The sequence below is a fragment of the Capra hircus genome, chromosome 6 (assembly GCF_001704415.2).
Source record: "Capra hircus breed San Clemente chromosome 6, ASM170441v1, whole genome shotgun sequence".
Lineage (NCBI taxonomy): Eukaryota > Metazoa > Chordata > Mammalia > Artiodactyla > Bovidae > Capra > Capra hircus.
Window position 1 is genome coordinate 6,527,377 of NC_030813.1, and position 21,749 is coordinate 6,549,125.

The following is a 21,749-nucleotide window of genomic DNA, read 5'->3' on the forward strand; positions in this document are numbered from 1 at the left end:
AAGTACTGGAGTGGGTTGCCATTTCCTTCTCCAGGGGATCTTCCCAACCCAGGGATCGAACTTGGTTCTCCTGCATTGCAGGCAGATGCTTTATCCTCAGAGCCACCTGGGAATCCCATAGTGCCTACAGCACCCAGTATTCCCAGGCTGTCTCCCATCCAAGTACTAAACAGGCCCGACCCTGCTAAGCTTCCGAGATCAGACGAGATCGGGCGTGTTCAGGATTACATACTTTTATAAATATGCGATGTTGCTACATGGCATTTTCATTACTCTGTTGTTCACTTTCCTTCCAGTCTCCTAAATTTAATCTGGTAGGTAGTTTTCTGTGTATGAGACCTTTATTCTCTGATATAAACGTCTACCACAGAACTTTTAACTGAATTGAAATGGGAAGAATTGGTATTTATTTCTTTCCAACTCCATGTTGTATATTCAATCATTTTAAAATATACCTATAATTTTATATTAGAGTCTTTTATACTAATATTTTCATATATTTATGACAGAAATATGCTGTATTACATTCAAATGCTCTTGTCTTCTTCCATTTCTTGCTTTTGTTTTATGGCATATACTCCCTAGAGCTTAAGGATTTGAGCAGAATTTAAAGATTCAGCAGAGAAAGCTGCTAATTCAAATTACGCACTTGCTCTCTCCTTCATATTCATGCTTATTTATATGTCTATTAGCATGTGTCTTGTTATTACTCTTCTAAAAATGTATTCATAAAGTTGAACCTAAACAACACACAACATTAGGATTTGCAGAACTTGAATTCCAAGTTTACCTTGGTCATGAAAACTACAATAGTACGATGTTCTTTGAGTCATTTTCTCTCCATATTGTTGATTTAATACTAGACAACAGTAATAACCCAATTGAACTCTGGAGACTGTCATCTGGAATAATTATATGATGATTCAAAGCATGTTGAAAAATACAAAGCAGTTTCAAAGTTCTAAGAAATTTGAAATTTTAAGAAAGACTATTGAAAAGACTTCATCTAGACAAGTTATTTTATCATGGAAGCTTGTCAGAAAAGAAGAACCCAACCCTTTTCTCCATCAATAATGCTTATATATCAACTTCTATAGCTTTCATCCCTTAAATAAAACTCTGAATTAATCTAAATATTTTGCGCTGTATTTTGATTATAGATCCATCTAAAAACTTTATTCAGGAATAGCTTATATTAAAGGCAACAAAGATGAAACCCTTTGTCGTCAGTAACTTTTCTGGACTTTCCCAGTGTGGAGACCAGATTGTTTAACCAAGCGGTAACAAGATTATGAGTAAAGACAAGTGAGTTAAAAGTTTTTGTTTCTTTTTTTTTAATAAGATTTTGAATTGTTTATTAGATTTTGATCTGAGATTGAAATTAAATGCCATAAAAGGAAAATTGCTAAATTGCTATTAAATTATTGCTACTAATGAAGAGTGTTAGTGGCTTTGCCAGTGAGTAGAATAATAATACAGCAACATTTATATTCAGAGGTTTTTGTCGCACATACAACTTTCTTTTATAGGTCTTCTGATTCTGGTATGGTGTTATCCTCTGTAGGTTCGGTTGTTATAACTATAGGAATATTCTCAGATATCCATCCCTTTGGAGTCCTATTAAAGGACCGTCGGCCAGAAAGAGGATTGGTAAAGGCCATGAACCTGGGATCTGTTAGAAGTAGTAGGTCAAAATCTGGAACCTTGAATTTAACCATTTTTGATGCTTTTTCAAAACCTCCAAATGGGGTGGCAACTCTGTGAGGAGTGAAAAGAAAAAGAATAAATTAATATTCAAATTTATTTGCCAGAAAATAGAAAACAATTTAATGCATGATCTTATGAGGCGTGTTGTCGTGTTACAGTCTTACTAGGGTTTCAATTTTTGGCCTCTGAAGTAAGTGTTTCCATTCAAGGACCATGCCTTTATGATAAAACAGATATTTGATAATGAATTTGTGTAAAGACCTTTTGTATGTACGCTTAGTTTTGGACTGAACTATTCTGTTCCCTGGACGCTGAGTCATCACAAACATTTCTTGCCTTCCTGCCTTTGCTAACAATGTTACACTTGCTTATTTCCTCTGGGGGAGGAAAGAAAAAAAAAAGGTATTTCCTCTGTGCCTCCATTCCACCTGTATATATCCTGTGGCCTTTAAATTTTAACTTCCCCCTCGATCCCTGGGTCGGGAAGATCCACTGGAGAAGGAAATGGCAACCCACTCCAGTACTCTTGCCTGGGAATCTCATGGAGGGAGGAGCCTGGTAGGCTACAATCCATGCGGTCGCAAACAGTCGAACACGACTGAGTGACTTCACTTCACTTAACTACCCCAAGCCCTCACTCCCTTTCTTAACCAAATTCCTATAGCATTGATTGTTTTATGTTAGTCTTATAGTGCATCTGTTAATAATATGGCATTTGGTATTGTCAGCTTCTGTTTTTCAGAATATGATTTGGTTTGGTCATCTGTGAATTATAAATTCTTTAAGGGTAAGAAATATATCTTTGCATTTTTCTGGTTGTGCCTCAAAAACATCGAAATCCTTCTACTCATCTGAAGAAAGTCCACCTTCCTTATCTTGGCATTCGAGATGTCATGTAACAGTCTAGCTTTTTTTGATTCAGCCATTAATTATTGATCCAGTGCCAGGCACATTTCTAAATGCTGGACATATGGCAGTGAGCAATGTAGTCAGAGTGTAAGGTTTTATATTTCTAGTGAAAGAGATAGACAAAAAATAAACATGTAAGTTAATTATACTTCAATAAAAATAATGATTTTTAGTTTTTAATAAAATTTTTAATAAAACACTAAACATACAGACAAACATTCAGTAATAAGAGCTATGAGAAATTTAAAATAGGGTGATACAATAGAGCATAACTGAATGACTAGATAGGGAGAAAAGACTTCTCTGAAGAGGTGACATTTAAACTGCCATCTGAAGGTCAGAAGTTAGCCATGGACAATATAACAGAAGCACTTCAGCATTTCAGATAGAGTAGCTAATACAAAGAATCTAAGGCAGAAATAATGTTGACCTTTTCAGAAATGAAAGAAAGCCTATGTTGCTAGACAGGTAAGTGAGTGGGATGGTAGAAGGGAGAGAGGACAGAGGGGTAGATTGTGTGGAATTTTGTCCAATAAGGAACATGGATTTCATTCTAAGTGTGAAGGGAAGCCATTGAAAACTTAAAAAGGTCAGTTTTCATTCCATTCCCAAAGGCAATGCCAAAGAATGTTCAAACTACTGCACAATTGTGCTCATCTCACACGCTAGTAAAGTAATGCTCAAAATTCTCCAAGCCAGGCTTTAATAGTACATGAACCGTGAACTTCCAGATGTTCAAGCTGGATTTAGAAAAGACACAGGAACCAGAGATCAAATTGCCAACACTTGCTGGATCATAGAGAAATAGAGAATCCCAGAAAAACATCTAATTCTGTTTCATTGACTACACTAAAGCCTTTGACTGTGTGGATCACAACAAAGTGTGGAATATTCTTCAAGAGATGGGAATACCAGACCACCTGACCTGCCTCCTGCAAAACCTGTATGCAGATTAAGAAACAACAGTTAGAACCGGATATGGAACAACAGACTGGTTCCAAATTGGGAAAGGAGTACATCAAGGCTGTATATTATCACCTTGCTTATGTAACATGTATGCATAGTACATCATGAGAAACGCTGGGCTGGATGAAGCACAGCCCAAATCAAGATTGCTGGGAGAAATATCAATAATCTCAGATATGCTGATGACACCAGCCTTATAGCAGAAAGCGAAGAGAAACTAAAGAGCCTCTTGCTGAAGGTGAAAGAGGAGAGTAAAAATGCTGGCTTATAACTCAACCTTCAAAAAACGAAGATCATGGCATCTGGTCCCATCAGTTCATGGCAAAGATGGGAAAACAATGGAAACGGTGACAGACTTTATTTTCTTGGGCTCTAAAATCACTGCAGATGGTGACTGCAGCCATGAAATTAAAAGATGCTTGCTCCTTGGAAGAAAAACTATGACCAACCCGGACAGCATATTTAAAAGCACAGACATTACTTTGCCAACAAAGGTCCATCTAGTTAAAGCTTTGATTTTTCCTGTGGTCATGTATGGATGTGAGAGTTGGACCGTAAAGAAGGCTGAGAGCCAAAGAATTGATGCTTTTGAACTGTGGTGTTGGAGAAGACTCTTGAAAATCCCTTGGACTGCAAGAAAATCAAATCAGTCAATCCTCAAGGAAATCAGTCCTGAATAATCATTGAAAGGACAGATGCTAAAGCTGAAACTCCAATACTTTGGCCACCTGATGCTCCAATACTTTGGCCACCTGATGCGAAGAGCTGACTAATTAGAAAAAGACCCTGGTGCTGGGAATGATTGAAGGCAGGAACAGAAGGGAATAACAAGAGACGAGATGCTTGGATGGCATCACCAACTTAATGGATGTGAGTTTGAGCAAGCTCCAAGAGATGGTGAAAGACAGGGAATCCTGGCGTGCTGCAGTCCATGGGGTCGCAAAGAATTGGATAAGACTGAGCAACTGAACAACAAAAACAGGAGCAGTATAACTTGAGAAAATTTTAATAAAGATTACTCTGGCACCTGTTACTGTGTGAACAAGTATAGGTGGACAAGAATGAAAGAAGAGATATGGTACCAATTCAGGTGAGAAATGATGATAGCCTAGATTTCAGGTGTTTTCCTTGAAGAAGTGGGTGGTTTCAGGATGTGTTCTACAGGTAGGGTCAACAGGATATGCTGACAGATTGGATGAAAATTGTGAGGGAAATGTAAAAATCAATGATTATTCCATGGTTTAGAGTTTCAGTAGCTCACTGGTAGAAGGCAAGGAGAAACAGGTTTGGTATTTGTGTGTGTGGAAAAAAATGACTTTGACATTGTAGTGGAAAGGTCAGTCCTGCTAATTTTACCCTATACACTTTTGTTTAGTCTTTGTTCCAGTCAAACTGATATACTGCTTGCTCTTCACCTTGTTGGAGAAGGAAATGGCAATGCACTCCAGTGTTCTTGCCTGGAGAATCCCAGGGACAGAGGAGCCTGATGGGCTGCCATCTGTGGGCTCCCACAGAGTCAGACACGACTGAAGCGACTTAGCAGCAGCAGCAGCAGCTTCTCCCTCTGCTCTCCAACGTCATTGCGTTTACTCACTCGTTTTTCTCTGCCTGGAGTGCTCTGACCGTCATTACTGACATTTCTAAATCCCCTTTAAGTTTTAAGTATGTTCTTTAAGTAATTTATACTTAAGTAGGAAATGGCAGCCCACTCCAGTACTCTTGCCTGGAAAATCCCATGGAAGGAGGAGCCTGGTAGGCTACAGTCTATGGGGTCGCAAAGAGTCGGACACAACTGAGCGACTTCACTTCACATTTGATATTTAATTTTATTCTTGAAGCTTTCCCTGATCTCCCACAGCCAGAACTAAACTCTTTCTCCCTAAGTTTCCATGAACTCTATTTTTACCTCCCTGTAACCTCATTTTCCATCTTTCATTATATTCAATAGTCTGTCTGCCTAATTTCTTATCAGACTACACTCCAAGAGGACTGGAATTCTCTCTGATAGATCTTTATATCTTGCTCAATATACGTAACTGTTTAATGTATTTTGCCTGGACGATCCTCATAAACATTTGGACAATGGAATTGGCAGGACTATAAATTCTCCAGTATTGTGGAGATCATTTTAAAGCCTAGAAGAGATCTGATTTTCTTTGAAGCTCAATCACCTGTGATCTTTCTTGAATATCTTAATTTCTGGATGATAATAGTAAGTGACTATGGAGTCTAGTAAAGTAAGGAGGAAATGAATGATGGACTTTGAAAAATGAGATGGCTTTGATGTGTGGACTTGAAGCATGATTGAAATAAATAATAAATGAAAAAATTAAAGCTAAAATGTGGTAGTGAGATGCTTGAAATTTAGATTTTGAAGATGATGCAGATATTGGTCGGCTTCCCTGGTAGCTCAGTGGTAAAGAATCTGCCTGCAATGCAGGAGACCCAGGTTCGATCCCTGGGTTGGGAAGATCCCCTGGAGGAGGGTCTGGCAATCTACTCCAGCACTCTTGCCTGGAGAATTCCATGGACAGAGGAGCCTGGTGGACTAAGTCCATGAAGTCACACAGAGTCAGACATGACTTGAAGTGACTAAGCAGCAGCAATAGCATAGATATTGGTAATGGCAAACTTTAAGGAAAGTCAGTAGTGACTAAGATGGGATTGAGAGAGAGATCCTTTAAAGCAATACAGTCAAGGACTTAAAAGAGCTGAGAATTCAGTGAATCATTTAAGCCACCAAAAAGTGATAACAGGAATAGTCCTTGGGAAAAAGACTGAGAGCCAGATAAAATCTTCAGTGTCCACAGGGTAGATAGGTGACCTCAATGATGGCTATGGCACATGTAACTGTGTTATGTATTGGGCTGGCCAAAAATTCCGCTCCTTTAGGGTTTCCATAAGATGTTACAGAAAAACCTGAAAGAATGCAGGTTTTGGCCAATGCAGTAGTAGTATAGAATCTCATGTCTCGCTATGTGTGGTTAGTTGCTCAGTCGTGTCCGACTCGTTGCAACCCCTTGGACTGCAGCATGCCAGCCTCCTTTGTCCATGGGGATTCTCCAGCCAAGAATACTGGAGTGGGTTGCCATGCCCTCCTCCAGGGGATCTTCCCAACCTAGGGATCAAACCCATGTCTTCCACATTCCAGGCAAATTCTTTACCATAAGTGAAAGTGTCAGTCACTCAGTCATGTCTGCTGTTTTCTACCCCATGGACTGTAGCCCACCAGGCTACTCTGTCAATGGAATTCTCCAGGCAAGAATACTGGAGTGGGTAGCTATTCCGTTATCCAGGGGATCTTCCTGAGCTGGGGATTGAACCAGGATCTCCTGCATTGCAGGCAGATTCTTTGAGCCACCAGGGAAGTTCTTATGTCTTATTGGCCCATAATTTTCTTGTCTTCTAGTTGTTTTTTTTTTTTTTTTTTTTCCTGAAGAACAGTATGTTTTACTTTCTGTTGCATCTTTTCTCAAGATGGCTGGCCTCTTACAATATTTCCCCAAATCGCTGTGGAAAATATGGATAACAACAGATCAGTGAGTAATGCAGTAACCTCAGTCTAATGCAGGATTTCAGCAATCATATCAGTAGAGTCTTTCATGTCCGGGGCCTAAAACCATTACTCTGGGGGTGAGAGAGATTGGTTAGGAAAAGAACTTTAAGAATTTAAATGATCAGTCAGGTGCTTTGTGATCATTAAACTTCAGAAGACATAGTAATAATGAAAGCTAATATGTATCTACAGTGCTGTGCACCTGTTCTGTTAGTATGGAAATCACCTTGTGATCTTGTTAAGCTACAGATGCTAATTCAGTCAATCTAGTATGTGTCCTGAGATTCTTCATTTCTAACCAGTTCCCAGGTGATGCCAGCACAACTGGTCTCACCACACTTTGAGTACCAAGGCTTTACATGATTGTCTCATTAAATTCTCAAAACAACTATTTGAGTTGATTATTTTTCTATCCCCTTTTAATAGATGAAACTGAAACACAAATAGTTAAATGAGTTACCCAATGTCACCCACCTAATAAGGTATAGAATCAGAATTTAAACCCAGGTATTCAGACTCACTGAAGCCTGCTCTTCTATACTACCATTTGTTGTACCCCTTGGACATAATTCTTAAGGAGTATTGGGCCTTCTGAGATTGTTTCTAAGTAGAGAAGTATATTGAGGACTCACATCTGTGATATAAGTGAGTGATTTAATGTCCCACATTTTGTCATTTGATTTAGTGGATTGAAGAGTCATTACGAGTCAAATTTGACTCACTGCATAAGTAAAACTTCATATTCTTGGATGTTCAAGATGTCCAAGACAATGTTTTGTCATTTTGGAAGTTTACCTTTATAACCCTATAATTAGTTCATCTGTTGGTTCATTCACTTACTCATATAAAAAAGTTGCATGTGTGTGTGCTCAGTTGCTTCAGTCGTGTCCGACTCTTTGGACACTGTGGACGACAGCCCGCCAGGCTCCTCTGTCCATGGGATTCTCCAGGCACAAATACTGGGAGTGGGTTGCCATTTCTTCCTCCAGGGGATCTTCCTGAGCCAGGGATCAAACCCACATATCCTGTGTCTTCTGCATTGACAGGCAGGTTCTTTACCACTAGCGCTACCTGGGAAGCCCGATTATATCTAGACACTCTGCTATATGCTATGAATTCAAAGATGGAAAGATTGTAGTAGGTCTTAATTTCAATGAACTCACAAACAAGGAAAGAGAGAAATATAAGCGGGCCGTGGGGGAACACGTCATGGACTAAGATAGTTGCTTAAAGGGAACATTTTCCTGAATACAGAGGAACTTAAGGTAAAATTTAGAGCCTGGGATCTGATCTAAACGCACAGTGCAAAATGAAAACTCAGTACTCTTTGTTTAAAGCTGGTTAGGAATTTCAGACTTTAAAGCAAAAGTTTAAATCAGCTATGGCCTTTTTAATTGTGGGGCCCCCTGCAACTGTGCAAGCCACACATCCAAGGGAGTATAAGAGTATATTGTTATCCATTGGATATAAGAGGCTGGAGTTGAATATTATCAGATTTAGGGTGAATTTGCTCAGTTAACCTTGTATTTGGAGAAGGCAATGACACCCCACTCCAGTACTCTTGCCTGGAAAATCCCATGGTTGGAGGCGCCTGGTAGGCTGCAGTCCATGGGGTCACGAAGAGTCAGACACGACTGAGTGACTTCACTTTCACTTTTCACTTTCATGCATTGGAGAAGGAAATGGCAACCCACTCCAGTGTTCTTGCCTGGAGAATCCTAGGGACAGAGGAGTGGTGGGCTGCCGTCTACGGGGTCGCACAGAGTCGGACACGACTGAAGCGACTTAGCAGTAGCAACCTTGTATTTATTAATTCCAAAAATCACTTTTATTCTTATATTTATTTTTTCTGAATTAAATGAAAAAAGGAATGTTCTTCTGCCACTGTAATCCAATATTTGAGTTTGGTATTTAGTGCATTAGCTTTTCCCTTTTCATTCAGTATGTTTTGTTTTTCCCTCTTAATTTTTGGGTCACTTTTTTCTGTAAATGAAAACATTCCCATCTATTTCATCACCCATCTCCTACCTCCTACCACTTATCCAGTGGAAGATTGTTGTTTCAAAAGCAGAATTTTCTTTTCTTTGGCACCATTTGAGACTGTACCCTGTTTGTTTAAATTTCTATTGCCTTCGGACACAAAGTAAACTTTTTAACCGAAATGTTAAGCATTCAAAGTGTGAGAATGTTTGTAAGATTTTTAAGATCTCTGAAAATAGTTTCAAGTTTTATTCAGTTAGAAAAGCAAAAAATTCCACTGAAAGATTTGGAATATTCTACTAAAAAATAACTGTGTATCTCTGTAATTCCCATAATATAATTTCTTTGAACACAGATCTGACTTAAAATGATTTTTTACAGTTTGTCATCTATGTAGTGACTAACAAGATTGTTTGGAGCAACACATAAACTAATATCAACTTCACATTAGAAATCAATATTAAAATTGCTTTTTAAAATGTTGGAGATGATCTTACAACAATGATAGTTTGTGATTCATAGCCTTCATTTTTATACTAAAAATGTACCATATTAGTAATACTGCAAAAATGAGTCTTTGCCTAGGCAGAGATACTATATATTGCTTGTAGTTTTTCGGGTGGTTTTTTTTTTTTTTTTCCCTACCAGGGGATTCAGTTCTCCATACTGTGATATAACAGCCTTTGTATTGCATGCTGAAGTGTCATCCAGGGTAATTGAATTACCTGTTAAAGCTCCTGTAATCAGGCAATTCTGCCTTTCCTTCAGGCTTGAAAAATTTAGGGTATAAAGCTTCTAAAAGCTCCGGATCATTGCTAATGGCCTGTTCCCAGGGCGACTGGTAGTACTTAGGGACAGCTGTGGTGTTGAATCTTTCAGGAGGAATTTCCTTCAGTGGTCCAGAATATCCTTTGGAAAAATATTGCAAGAATAAGTAAACACAGAGTACCTGAGAGTTACTAAATTCCACCTAGCATTTTACCATGTTTAATTTTTCCTGCAGGGGTAAATTTATGAAGCATGCATTCTTTTTTGGAGAGGGCAATGGCACCCCACTCCAGTACTCTTGCCTGGGAAATCCCATGGATGGAGGAGCCTCGTAGGCTACAGTCCATGGGGTTGCTAAGAGTCGGACATGACTGAGTGACTTCACTTTCACTTTTCACTTTCATGCATTGGAGAAGGAAATGGCAACCCACTCCAGTGTTCTTGCCTGGAGAATCTCAGGGACAGAGGAGTGGTGGGCTTCTGTCTATGGGGTCCCACAGAGTCGGACACGACTAACGCGACGTAGCAGCCCCAGCAGCAGCATTCTTTTTATGATCTCTCAGAAAAGAGTAGTCTGACAGCGTTAGACATTTTTAAATCCCTTTAAATTTATGGAATTTTCAAAAGAAACCACTTACTGTTTCATTTTACCAAATTATAAGTATACATTTGTTCAGTGAAGCTATTAATTGTGCACCTTACATTAATTTATACTAGACCTTATATGCCACAGTTACTGCATTAATTTAGAAACTAGGTTCTGCAGAAATATCAATAAAGACAGCTCTCTCTCCCCTGGGAGCTGATTCTTTATAGGTAGTGTTCAGGTGTTGACTATCTAAAATTGCTGCATGCTTACATGCGGCTAAATTGCTTCAAGTCGTGTCTGACTCTTTGGACCTCAGCCCTCCAGACTCCTCTGTCCATGGAATTCTTTAGGCAAGAATACTAGAATGGGTTGCCATGCCTTCCTCCAGGGCATCTCGTGACCCAGGGATCAAATCCACAACTCTTCTGCCTCTGCATTGGCAGGCAGGTTTTTTGTTTTGTTTTGTTTTTACCACTAGTGCCACCTGTGAAGCCCAATTTTTAATTTTTCTTTTTTGTCCTTGCATGTGGGATCTTAGTCCCCAACTAGGGATCGAACCAGTGCCTGCTGCTTTGGAAGTGTGGAGTCTTAACCACTAGACTGTCAGGGAAGTTTCAGGAATACTGGAGTGGGTAACCATTCCCTTCTCCAGAGGAATCTTCCCAACCCAGGGATCGAACCCAGATCTCCCACATTGCAGACGGACTCTTCACCTTCTGAGCCATCAGGGAAGCCTGAAATTGCCGAGTGGCCTGTCAAATGTTCAGGCTTCAGAATGGTGAAGTAGCTCGTCTCCACTGTCTTCATCAGGCCCTTCATATTCCCTGATGTGCCTATCCTTTGTTTACTTCATTCCTGAGGATTTCTAACCTAACTTTTCTGCTTCCAGTCTTATCTCCTCAATTTATTCTTCTCACATGAGCTAGAAGTTTTCTGAAAGTATCATTTAAATATCACACAATTCCTGGCATAACTGTGAAACCATTTTCACATACATTAAGTGACGTTCTTCAGGTCTTCAAAGGCAGAACTGTTTACTTTCCAGCTACACTACCTTACTGCCTAGTTATCCCTTTTACACAGCTCTCTCTTCTGTCATATCAGAACTTCTGCTATGCAGTCACTCCTGCTTTTAGGTTTCCATGATGCTCTTTTCCTTCTCTAAAATGTTTTCTCTTTTATTATGTTAAACCATGCCAGACTTTTTTATACACTAAAAATTAGTTTCTTTTTCTCAAAAACTCTTGATAATTCCACCAATAGGCAGCTATTTGTTTGTAGTAATTTAATTTTCTTCTGATTGTCTCCAGGATCAAATGGCAGTCTCTTCAGTAGGCTGCTTTACTCTGCTTAGGAAGTTTCATTTATATATTTGGCTTTAATTATGACCTACATATTGATGATTCCAAGGTTTGTTTTTTTATCTTGATGCTCTTCTATTCAGCCACCTATTACATTCATCCAAATTACTATTCCCCTGACATCCTTTATAATCTGTCTAGACCTACGTGCAGCTGTTTTCTGATACATTCTGCTTCTTTCTGTATATTGATCATCTTAGCAAATGTTATCACTATTCTTAGATATCTAAGACAGAAGCACTGTCTTAAACAATCTTTCATTCCCACAACAAATCACTAAGTATTACCAGCTATACTTAAGGATTTCTTAAATAAGCTTCTCAACTTTGCAGTTTCTGACTCACCATGGGCACCTACTTAAAATGTTGATAATGGCTTCTTCCTTCCAGATACAGGAGGTCTCAGATATGGCTTACACATTTAATGCAAGTGATTTGCAAACGGAACACTGGGAAGTAACTGTTCAAGCAAATTCTCTCTTTCCTTCTTCTCATTTCCACACCTGGTTCAGGCCCTGTACATATCTTGCCTGGGCTTTCATAGTAACCTTTGCTAAATTCAGATAATCTATAGTTTGTACTCTGAATTTGTTGTACTTTTCAGCTCATCAACCGAGAAGGAAGGATCCATTACTCTTGCTTCACTGCAAGCCATCTGATAACCTTGAAACTCTCCCTTTTCTTAGTCTATATTACAGATAAGCCCTAATATTTAATAATTGAATATTTAAACTTTAAGTAGCTATATGAATTTATACTTCCAAAATTTCTCTCTCTCTATATATATATATATATTAGAATATATGTATGTGTTTGTATGTAAATATACATAGATTATTCCAGATAGTAAATAAAATATACATATGATATTGAAGTTTGTATGGCAGAGAGAAAATGAGACTACAAATATAGCATGGACATTTGTCCTGTGTCCCTGTCTATGAATTCCTTAAGGGTAGAACTTTTTTATTCGTTTTGAAATTTCATAGTTTATAATCAGTTTAGTTGCTCGGTCATGTCCGACTCTGTGCGACCCCATGGACTGCAGCACGCCAGGCTTCCCTGTCCATCACCAGCTCCTGGAGCTTGCTCAGATTTATGTCCATCAAGTTGGTGATGCCATCCAACCATCTCATCCTCTGTCATCCCCTTCTCCTCCTGCCTTCAATCTTTCCCAGCATCCCCTTGCATCAGCCCTTCCAATGAATATTCAGGACTGATTTTCCTTGAGGATTGACTGATTTGATCTCCTTGCTGTCCAAGGAACTCTCAAGAATCTTCTTCAACAAAACGGTTCAAAAGCATCAATTCTTCAGCTCCCAGCCTTCTTTATGGTCCAACTTTCACATCCATACATGACTACTGAAAAAGCCATAGCTTTGACTAGATGTACCTTTGTCAGCAAAGTAATGTCTCTGCTTTTCAATATGCTGTCTAGGTTGGTCATAACTTCTCTTTCAAGGAGCAAGTGTCTTTTAATTTCATGGGCGCAGTCACCATATGCAGGAATTTCAGAGCCCAAGAAAATAAAGTCTGCCACTGTTTCCACTGTTTCCCCATCTATTTGCCATGAAGTGATGGGCCTGGATGCCATGATCTTAGTGTTTTAATGTTAAGTTTTAAGCCAGCTTTTTCACTTTCCTCTTTCACCTTCACCAGGAGGCTTTTTAGTTCCTCTTTGCTTTTTGCCATAAGGGTGTTGGCATCTGTATATTGGAGGTTATTGATATTTCTCCTGGCAATCTTGATTCTGGCTTATGCTTCATCCAGCCGGGCATTTCACATGATGTACTCTGCATATAAGTTTAATAGGCAGAATGACAGTATACAGCTTTGATGTACTCCTTTCTCAATTTTGAACCAGTGTGTTGTTCCATGTCCGGTTCTAACTGTTGGTTCTTGACCAGCATACAGATTTCTCAGGAAGCAGGTAAGGGGATCTGGTATGCCCATCTCTTTAAGAATTTTCCACAATTTGTTATGATCCACACAAAGGCTTTAGAGGAGTCAATGGAGCAGAAGTAGATGTTTTTCTGGAATTGTCTTTTCTATGATCCAGCAAATGTTGCCAATTTGATCTCTGGTTCCTCTGCCTTTTCTAAATCCAACTTGACCATCTGGAAGTTCTTGGCTCGTGTACTGTTGAAGCCGAGCTTGAAGAATTTTGAGCATTTCTTTGCTAGTGTGTGAAATGAGAGCATTTGTGCAGGAGTTTGAACATTCTTTGGAATCACCTTTCTTGGGGAATGGAGCAAAAACTGACCTTTTCCAACTCTGTAGCCACTGCTGAGTTTTCCAAATTTGCTGGCATATTGAGTGCAGCACCTAACATCTTCATCTTTTAGAATTTGAAATAGGTCAGCTGGAATTCCATCACCTCTAGTAGTTTTGTTCATAGTGATGCTTCCTAATGCCCACTTGACTTCACACTCCAGGATGCCTGGCTCTAGGTAAGTGATCACACCATCGATTCATAATAATCAATGGTTATTGATTCATAATAAAACTTTTAACTTAGTAATGGAAATACCATATTGAATCAACATAAACTTTTCTATATGTCTTCTCTTCCTATTAAAAAACCTTACCATTTCACACATTAGATAGCAGGAGGTTACAGTATAGTGGTTGGAGCTAAAAGAAAATATATATAGTCTATTATGTATTAGAATCGCTCAGTCATGTCCGACTCTTTGTGACCCCATGGACAGTAGCCTGCACCAGGCTCCTCCGTCCATAGGATTTTCTAGGCAAGAGTACTGGAGTGGGTTGTCATTTCCTTCTCCATGGAATCTTCCCGACCTAGGAATCAAACCCAGGTCTCCCGTGTTGATAGACGCTTTACCATCTGAGCCTATTTTGTATTAGGGGACCTATTTTGTATTAGGTATGTAAAGATGGGTAAGGAAGGGAAAAATTTTAACTCATTATTTTATTGTATATTAGGGACTACACTCACATTCTCACATTTAATTTTCACAACAACCATGTGCAGTGAGATTTATTTTCTTTATTTTACAGATTGAAGAAACAGACTCAAAGATATTTATTTTCTTTCTCAGCACAGTAGTAAAGTGGGCATGGATGAAAGGATCCAGCAGCTTTATTGCTGCTGTCCACAGTGGTGATGGAACTTACTTTTGCCTTACCTGATCACAAATTATGGGGGGACAGGATAAAAATTTATTATTTATTTAAATAAAAGTAAGAATAATTTGATTTTGCTCATTTAAGAGCAAGAAAAAAATGATGGGATGTTGACTGTGTTTGGTACTCAGGACACCTCCGTGAAAGTCCTTGTTCTGCATGGCATCCATCAGCTTTTACCTTTCATCCTTCTTCACTTTTGCTTCTGAGCTTGGCTGTACAAACTTTCACTTTCATTTGATAATATAAATTCAATTAATTTTACATTTGAGAGACTACTAGTAACTAAATACTAAAGGAGAGAGAACATTGAAGGAACACATGTTTTTGTTATGGAGTATTGAAGAAAAGGGTAAACTTCTGCCAATGTAGTATGTTTTTATTAAAAGAGGGCTTGATTAATTTAGATTCATTTAGGGATGGTTCATTTATTGGACTGTTTTCTTAAAATCCCAGCATACTGTCTTTAGTAACAGCTGTAATATGGTGAACCGTTAATTTGGTTCAACCATAATTTCGGTTCAACCAAAAAAAAATAATTTTTTTTCCTATTCTCAGTTGTCCGTGTATACAGTCATATTAAAAGAAAAAAGGAGATCGCAGGTTGAACCCAGACCCATGAGATTCTAAAGTTTGTTTTTGCCACATGACCTTAATGTTGTATGTGTAGAACCTGTTGCCTGCTCTTGTCATAAAACAAGCTATATGAAAGCTATTTGAGAATTTTATTACAATGCTTTACTTCAGAATTCTATGTATTCTAATTGTGTATTTGGTTTCCTTCAATATTACTTTGTCTATCAATACATTTTCTCATTGTGTTCTGTAAGAATGTCCTAATAAGTCTAAGCTCATCAGTGACTGACATTCAACTTACTTTTAAATAAGATTTAATATTATACAGTTATTTTACTTATATATTTTCAAAAACACTATGCTATTTGAGAAGGTTCATCAGAAGTACTCTTGATAAATTTACTATTTACAAAAATATGACACAGGCATTGCTAATTTCAGTATAAAAGTAGTTGAAAATTTTATAAATCTACTGTATACATTACTCCTGAGGAAAAACTTAAAGGTATTTGCTTTAAGTTATTTTGGAAAGATATTGTCTAAGTAGAGCAGATAATTTTTCTGATTTAATATTTCAAAACCTAACAATATTTCAAATAGCATGTACTGGTTTGAATAAACATTTACTTATCTTTTGGACTTCCTCATAGCTCAGTTGGTAAAACTCAGTTGCAACATAGGAGACCCCAGTTTGATCCCTGGATTGGCAAGATCCCCTGGAGAAGGAAAAGACTACCTACTCCAGGATTCTGGCCTGGACAATTCCATGGACTATATGTATATTCCATGGGGTCTCAAAGAGTCGGACACAACTGAGCAACTTTCACTTTCACTTTACTTATTTTTTAAGATAATAAACAAATATACAATATTAGAGGATTGCATTTAAAGCCCTGTAAGAGAGCAGAAAATAACAAAAGCAATCTCCACAAGGTCACTCACATGAGACATCTGTGAGTTTGGTATCAGAGCTGGATTTAATTCTTGATCAGTTAGTGTTGGCTTCTAGCTATTCACAACCTCAAGTTCTTAAATGAGGATTATAGTTGGTAAAATGAGGATTATAATAACTGTCATAATTATTACTAAATTGAAGAAGATAAATACATATAATAGTATTTCATAAATTACACAGTTCTATACAAATAGGATTTCAATATAATTACAAACTTAATTTTTAGTATAATAAACAATTGCCAACAAAAGCTTGGGCCATCTGAAAGAACACAAGACTCCTGTAAATGTGTTACTAAACTCTTCTAGGTCTAATCTTTACATTTGTCCTGAACTTATCTACAAAGTAGGAATATAATGTGAAAAGCTGAATCATTCAGACCCCATTTACTAAAGACTCCAAGTGACTTGAGTCATATTTATGTGCATAGCAGTTTTATTATTCTGTTTGTAAGGGGATTAATTACCTGGTGCAATGTTTTCTGGATTTGGGGGACTTCGTGGATCCGGGGTGTTAGGAGGAGTAAATGGTGCTTGCTGTGAACCACTTTCCAAGTTGATTCCATCCAGTTTCTCATTCTGCATGGCAATATTGTGCTGTATTTGATCAAAAGTAAACTCAACTGAAAACTCAAAAATGTACACTAATAGGACATATCATATGTGCAAGATGCCATTTGTATACTTGGAATTTAAATATAATGCCAATTCATTGTTACATACTGTCTTAATAATTTATATGGTACCGAGTTGAGTAATTGAATGAGAAATTTTACTGATATCAATCTAAACTGTTTTATGATGACAATCTACTTAATAATAATTAATTAAGCCTTACTGTGTGCCAGGCACTGTGTCCAGGGCTTTATATCAATTATCTAATTTACTATTCACAACATATCCATAAGATAAATCTATTTAGTTTTTAAGTCTTTACTGATTTAATATCATATAACATACTTGTCAAATACACAACTTAGTCATTGTTACATTATTAGTTTGCTTATAGTTGGGATTTAATTATATTCTTTAATATGACTTGTTTTAAAGTTAAATCTGAAATATGGACATCAGTCATGTATAACAAAAAATATTTTCATTTTAAGCTGTATAAACTTGTAGAAGGAAGAATTGGGGTTTCTAAAAAATAAAATATTTAAAAGAGCATTTGTCTAAAGTTTTAGGTGAATTTGCTTTACTGTTATAATTTAGGATTTATTTTATGGCAATATAGCACTTTAAAAACAGTCAATTGATTTTTAACAGAGAAGAACAGACATTGTAATAGGTTATATCCTCAGATGTATAGCTAGGATTTACCTCTATAATAAAATATTGTTTTAATTATACATGAGAAATACATATGTTTTAAAAGAAGCTGATCTATTTAAGTGCATAAGGTCAAATCATCTTTTAACTTTATAAAGAAAAATTTACTGAAGGCCATAGCAAATAAACATCAATTTTGAGTTTTTCCTGTGTGAAATAAGCCAAACATATTTTAAAATCTTTTTTTATTTCTGTATTTATTTATAAAATGATAAAGTATACTTTTGCAATTTAATAATTATTTAACTTTGTAGAAATGTGAATATTTCATACTAAAATCCAAATGCTTACAATAACTAAAGATCATAAATTAAGGCCTCACCTGACAAAATTATGAAAAGAATAAAGTTTATCCCATTTTCAGCCTTCACCCACCCACAGCCACTCTCCTTACATTCTCCTTACATTCTCTCTTTTACATTCACCTTATTCTAGGCAGCACCCTGGTAAAGTTGCTGTGGAAATGAGCAGGGCAGTGTTGATAGTTGTAAGCTGACGTGGGGACATGAAAGGCGGCATGCAAGGTAACATTAACTAGGTGAGTATGGGTCTTGATTACTGGCCATAAGAGTTTGCATTTTATTCAATAGGCAAAAAGAAACAATTTCTAAAGATGAATAGTGCTGTACTCAAATACATCAGTTTTTAGTGTTTTGAGTTTAGTTATTATCTTAAGTATTCAATTTAATTGACTTGGTTAATAACTTTTTTCACTTCTGAACCTTCACCACTTCTTAGGAAAAAAAAAAAGTCTTGCCAAGTTTAATTATAAGTAAAAGCCAGCTGAGATATATATAGAATGTTTAATTGTACCATGCATTAAAATTACTTTTTCTAAGTTACTGTCCATGAAATGAGTTTCACCTAAACTTATAAGTCATTCTACCTACATTAATTTAAAAATTGTGATACTAACCTCCTTTACAGGAAAATCAACTTTTTCTAGCTAGTCATTAATTATCAGGAGACACTCAGTACCTCTGTTTGTCATTGTTAAGTATACAAGCAAAGCCTTATAATAGTTGGGTAGTGACTTATTTTAGTTATGATAGCCTTAAATGATTTTTATAATGTTATTTTTTGAACAAAATATATATATATTTTTAACCTCACTGTATTTAGTTACATCTTATTTCAGAATTACTTTTTACAGTATATTTCCCCTTTTCCAATATTATATAAGATTTCTAAAGATTTTTTTAAAGTCTTTATTGAATTTGTTACAGTTTGCTTCTGTTGTTTATGTTCTGGTTTTTTGGTCGTGAAGCATGTGGGATCTTAGCTCACCGACCAGAGATCTAACCCATGCCCCTTGCATTGGAAGGTGAAGTCTTAACCCCTGGGCCACCAGGGAAGTGCCTCCAAGGAATTTTAAAAGTGCTTAGTTACTGCAAACATATGTAGTTTTAACTGTAAACTGTGGATTCTTTTTTTCTAAGTTCCTTGACCAGAGATTGAGTCTCCTGCGCTGGAAGGCAGATTTTTTTATTGACTGCTCTTCATGGCTTTTGCATGGGCTTTCTCTAGGTCTGGGGAGGGGGGCGGCTACTGTTTATTGCCCTGTGTGGGCTTCTCGCTGCAGTGGCTTCTCTTGTTGCAGAGCACAGGCTCTAGGCATGTGGGCTTCAGTAGTTCAGCACACGGGCTTAGTAGTTGCTGCTCACAAGCTTGGTTGCTCCGCAGGATGTGGAATCTTCCCAGACCAAGGATTGAACCCATGTCTCCTGCCTTGGCAGGCAGATTCTTATCCACTGTGCCACCAGGGAAGTCTGTGGATTGTTTTGAATAATATCCTTTTGTGGTAACTTATAGAAAGGAATTTTAATTATGATGAATCATTCTTTTATTTTCTCTTGTATGCTTATTTTCTTCATTCCTTTTTGTATGTGTATGTGTAAGAAGTTATCAGTTCATGAACTAGGACTTTGAAATTGGCATGTGTAGCAAGCAATGTATCTTCATTTTATCTTAAAAATGCATATTTTCTGTTGTTATTTGTATCATAAGAAAGTTTGTGTGGCTTGAATTTACTAGTTTCTCAGCAAGAGAATAAGCTGTGCTTATTTTTTTTAATTATACTTAATATTTAAATAGATGGCATTGATTACCAAAGAGTTGGTTTATATTTTCATCTAATGATGTCCTGAAATTATAAGAAAGGCATAAATGTAAGTTAAATAATTATTTTGACAATATCTAAAGCTCAAGGGAAGCAGTAAAATACTATTTCAGAAAATGTAGTCGATAACATTAATTTGATATAAATCATATAAAGATGATTCAAGAACTAGATTCTAAGTAAATCATTGTTTTCTATTTATCAATGTTATTTTGTCCCTCCATCACTAGACAAGGGCTGTATTAATTTATGTTTGAAATCCAAGCATAGTCTCTAGAACATAGTAGGCAATCAATAAATTTTTGCTGTAAGTATAAATAAATGAACGGGAATAGACCCAAACCTAATATCATCTTCTAAATTTCTGTCATATTATCAATGCTTGCTCAAAGTTGCAGTCTAAAGCCTTGATAAAAGCAAATGTGTCATCAAATGTCATCAGACTTCAGAGTATATTGTGTAACTCAGTGACAGGTGACTTCATTCCATATAATATTATTGTGTATTATTTTATGCTACTTATTAGTATTTAATTGTTTCAGTATATTCAGTATATGTTCAAATATTTCAGTACAGGTGTTTGGGACTATTTAGTTCTCAATCTTCTAGGAATGCTGGAAAAATATTAAGACATATTCTTATATATTTTACCTATGACCAGAATGTTTGACCATAGATATATAAGATTATTGTCAATAATTTGAAATACTAGTGATAAGAGAATATGTTGTATTCTAATGGACATTTTAAATCTTATACCTTCTTTCAGAATTGTAATTAAAGCATTATACTTAGAGATATAAATGTTAGTTATGAAAACTGGATTTATTCAGATGTCTAGACTTGTAGATGACTTTTCAAAGAATTTCCATTAAGACACTATATTTCATATTATTCTTCAAAGCTACCTCTCTATTGTCATTATCCATCAGATGAGCCAGAGGTTATTTTAGGTTCATACTGTATTTGCTGCAGACATTTTCTGATAAGAGGATACTGAGCTTAATTACAGGATACCATAGCATTACATTTATCCATGACTTCAAGTGAAAATCTTCCTTCATTAAATGTAAATACTATGGTTGAGTAAAATTTGATGTCTTACTGAATTCATAATTATAACTAGATTCAATTATGGATGTTGAAAGATGCTCATTAATGTTAAAAAAAACTGTTTAAGATGTTCTCTAACCATTTATTGTTAAGCAGATCATAACAAGGGAAATAGAAATTTCAAGAATGAGTAAAATTTTAGGGTTTGTGAGTGCAAATGTTAGTTCTGTAGTGTGTTTTAGTAATTATGATAAAAGATCAGTGAAACTGGTCTGTTTGCTATAAAGAATTCAGCTGTTCATTCAAAACTGCTTACTAGAGATGGTAGTTGGAAAGCTTTCAGGTTTAAATTCATGAGTAAACTTTTCATAGTTATAGAAAGAAACCCTTAGTTAAAAAAAAATATTGTTGTAGTCTCCACCATCTCCTATAGTGCAGTATTCCTTTTTGATTCTTCTTACTGGTATTTTATTTTTAAAATATTTTCCTGAAGCTAATCGTTTTTCAATTATGAACTTCTTCCTCTAAAATTTCTCTGAATGACAATTTAAAAGAATATGGTATTCATGCAGTATGTAAAATATAATTTAATGAGCTTGTTTGTTTTAACTTTTGGTCAATGGGAACTTTTGTCCAAAGAGTTTTATCCACATTCATTTTATTGTCAGTGAGTACCAGACTTCTCTATACAACGTGGAATGGATACTTTGAAAGGAGATCAGCTGTGCCTAGTTCC

The 21,749-nt window shown here is 36.6% G+C and overlaps 1 protein-coding gene across 2 annotated transcripts in view; it reads right to left on the reverse strand.

Moving 5' to 3' along the window:
• MYOZ2 (myozenin 2) overlaps positions 1,311–21,749 on the reverse strand; it is a 37,208-nt gene continuing 16,769 nt past the window's right edge. The window contains exons 4-6 of one of the 2 annotated variants that reach the window (XM_013964451.2): positions 16,980–17,109; positions 9,844–10,027; positions 1,311–1,758 (exon numbers count right to left, since the gene is read on the reverse strand). In XM_013964451.2, the coding sequence (XP_013819905.1) occupies positions 1,524–1,758; positions 9,844–10,027; positions 16,980–17,109 (549 nt within the window). In that variant the 3' untranslated portion in view covers positions 1,311–1,523. 2 annotated transcript variants of the gene reach the window in all.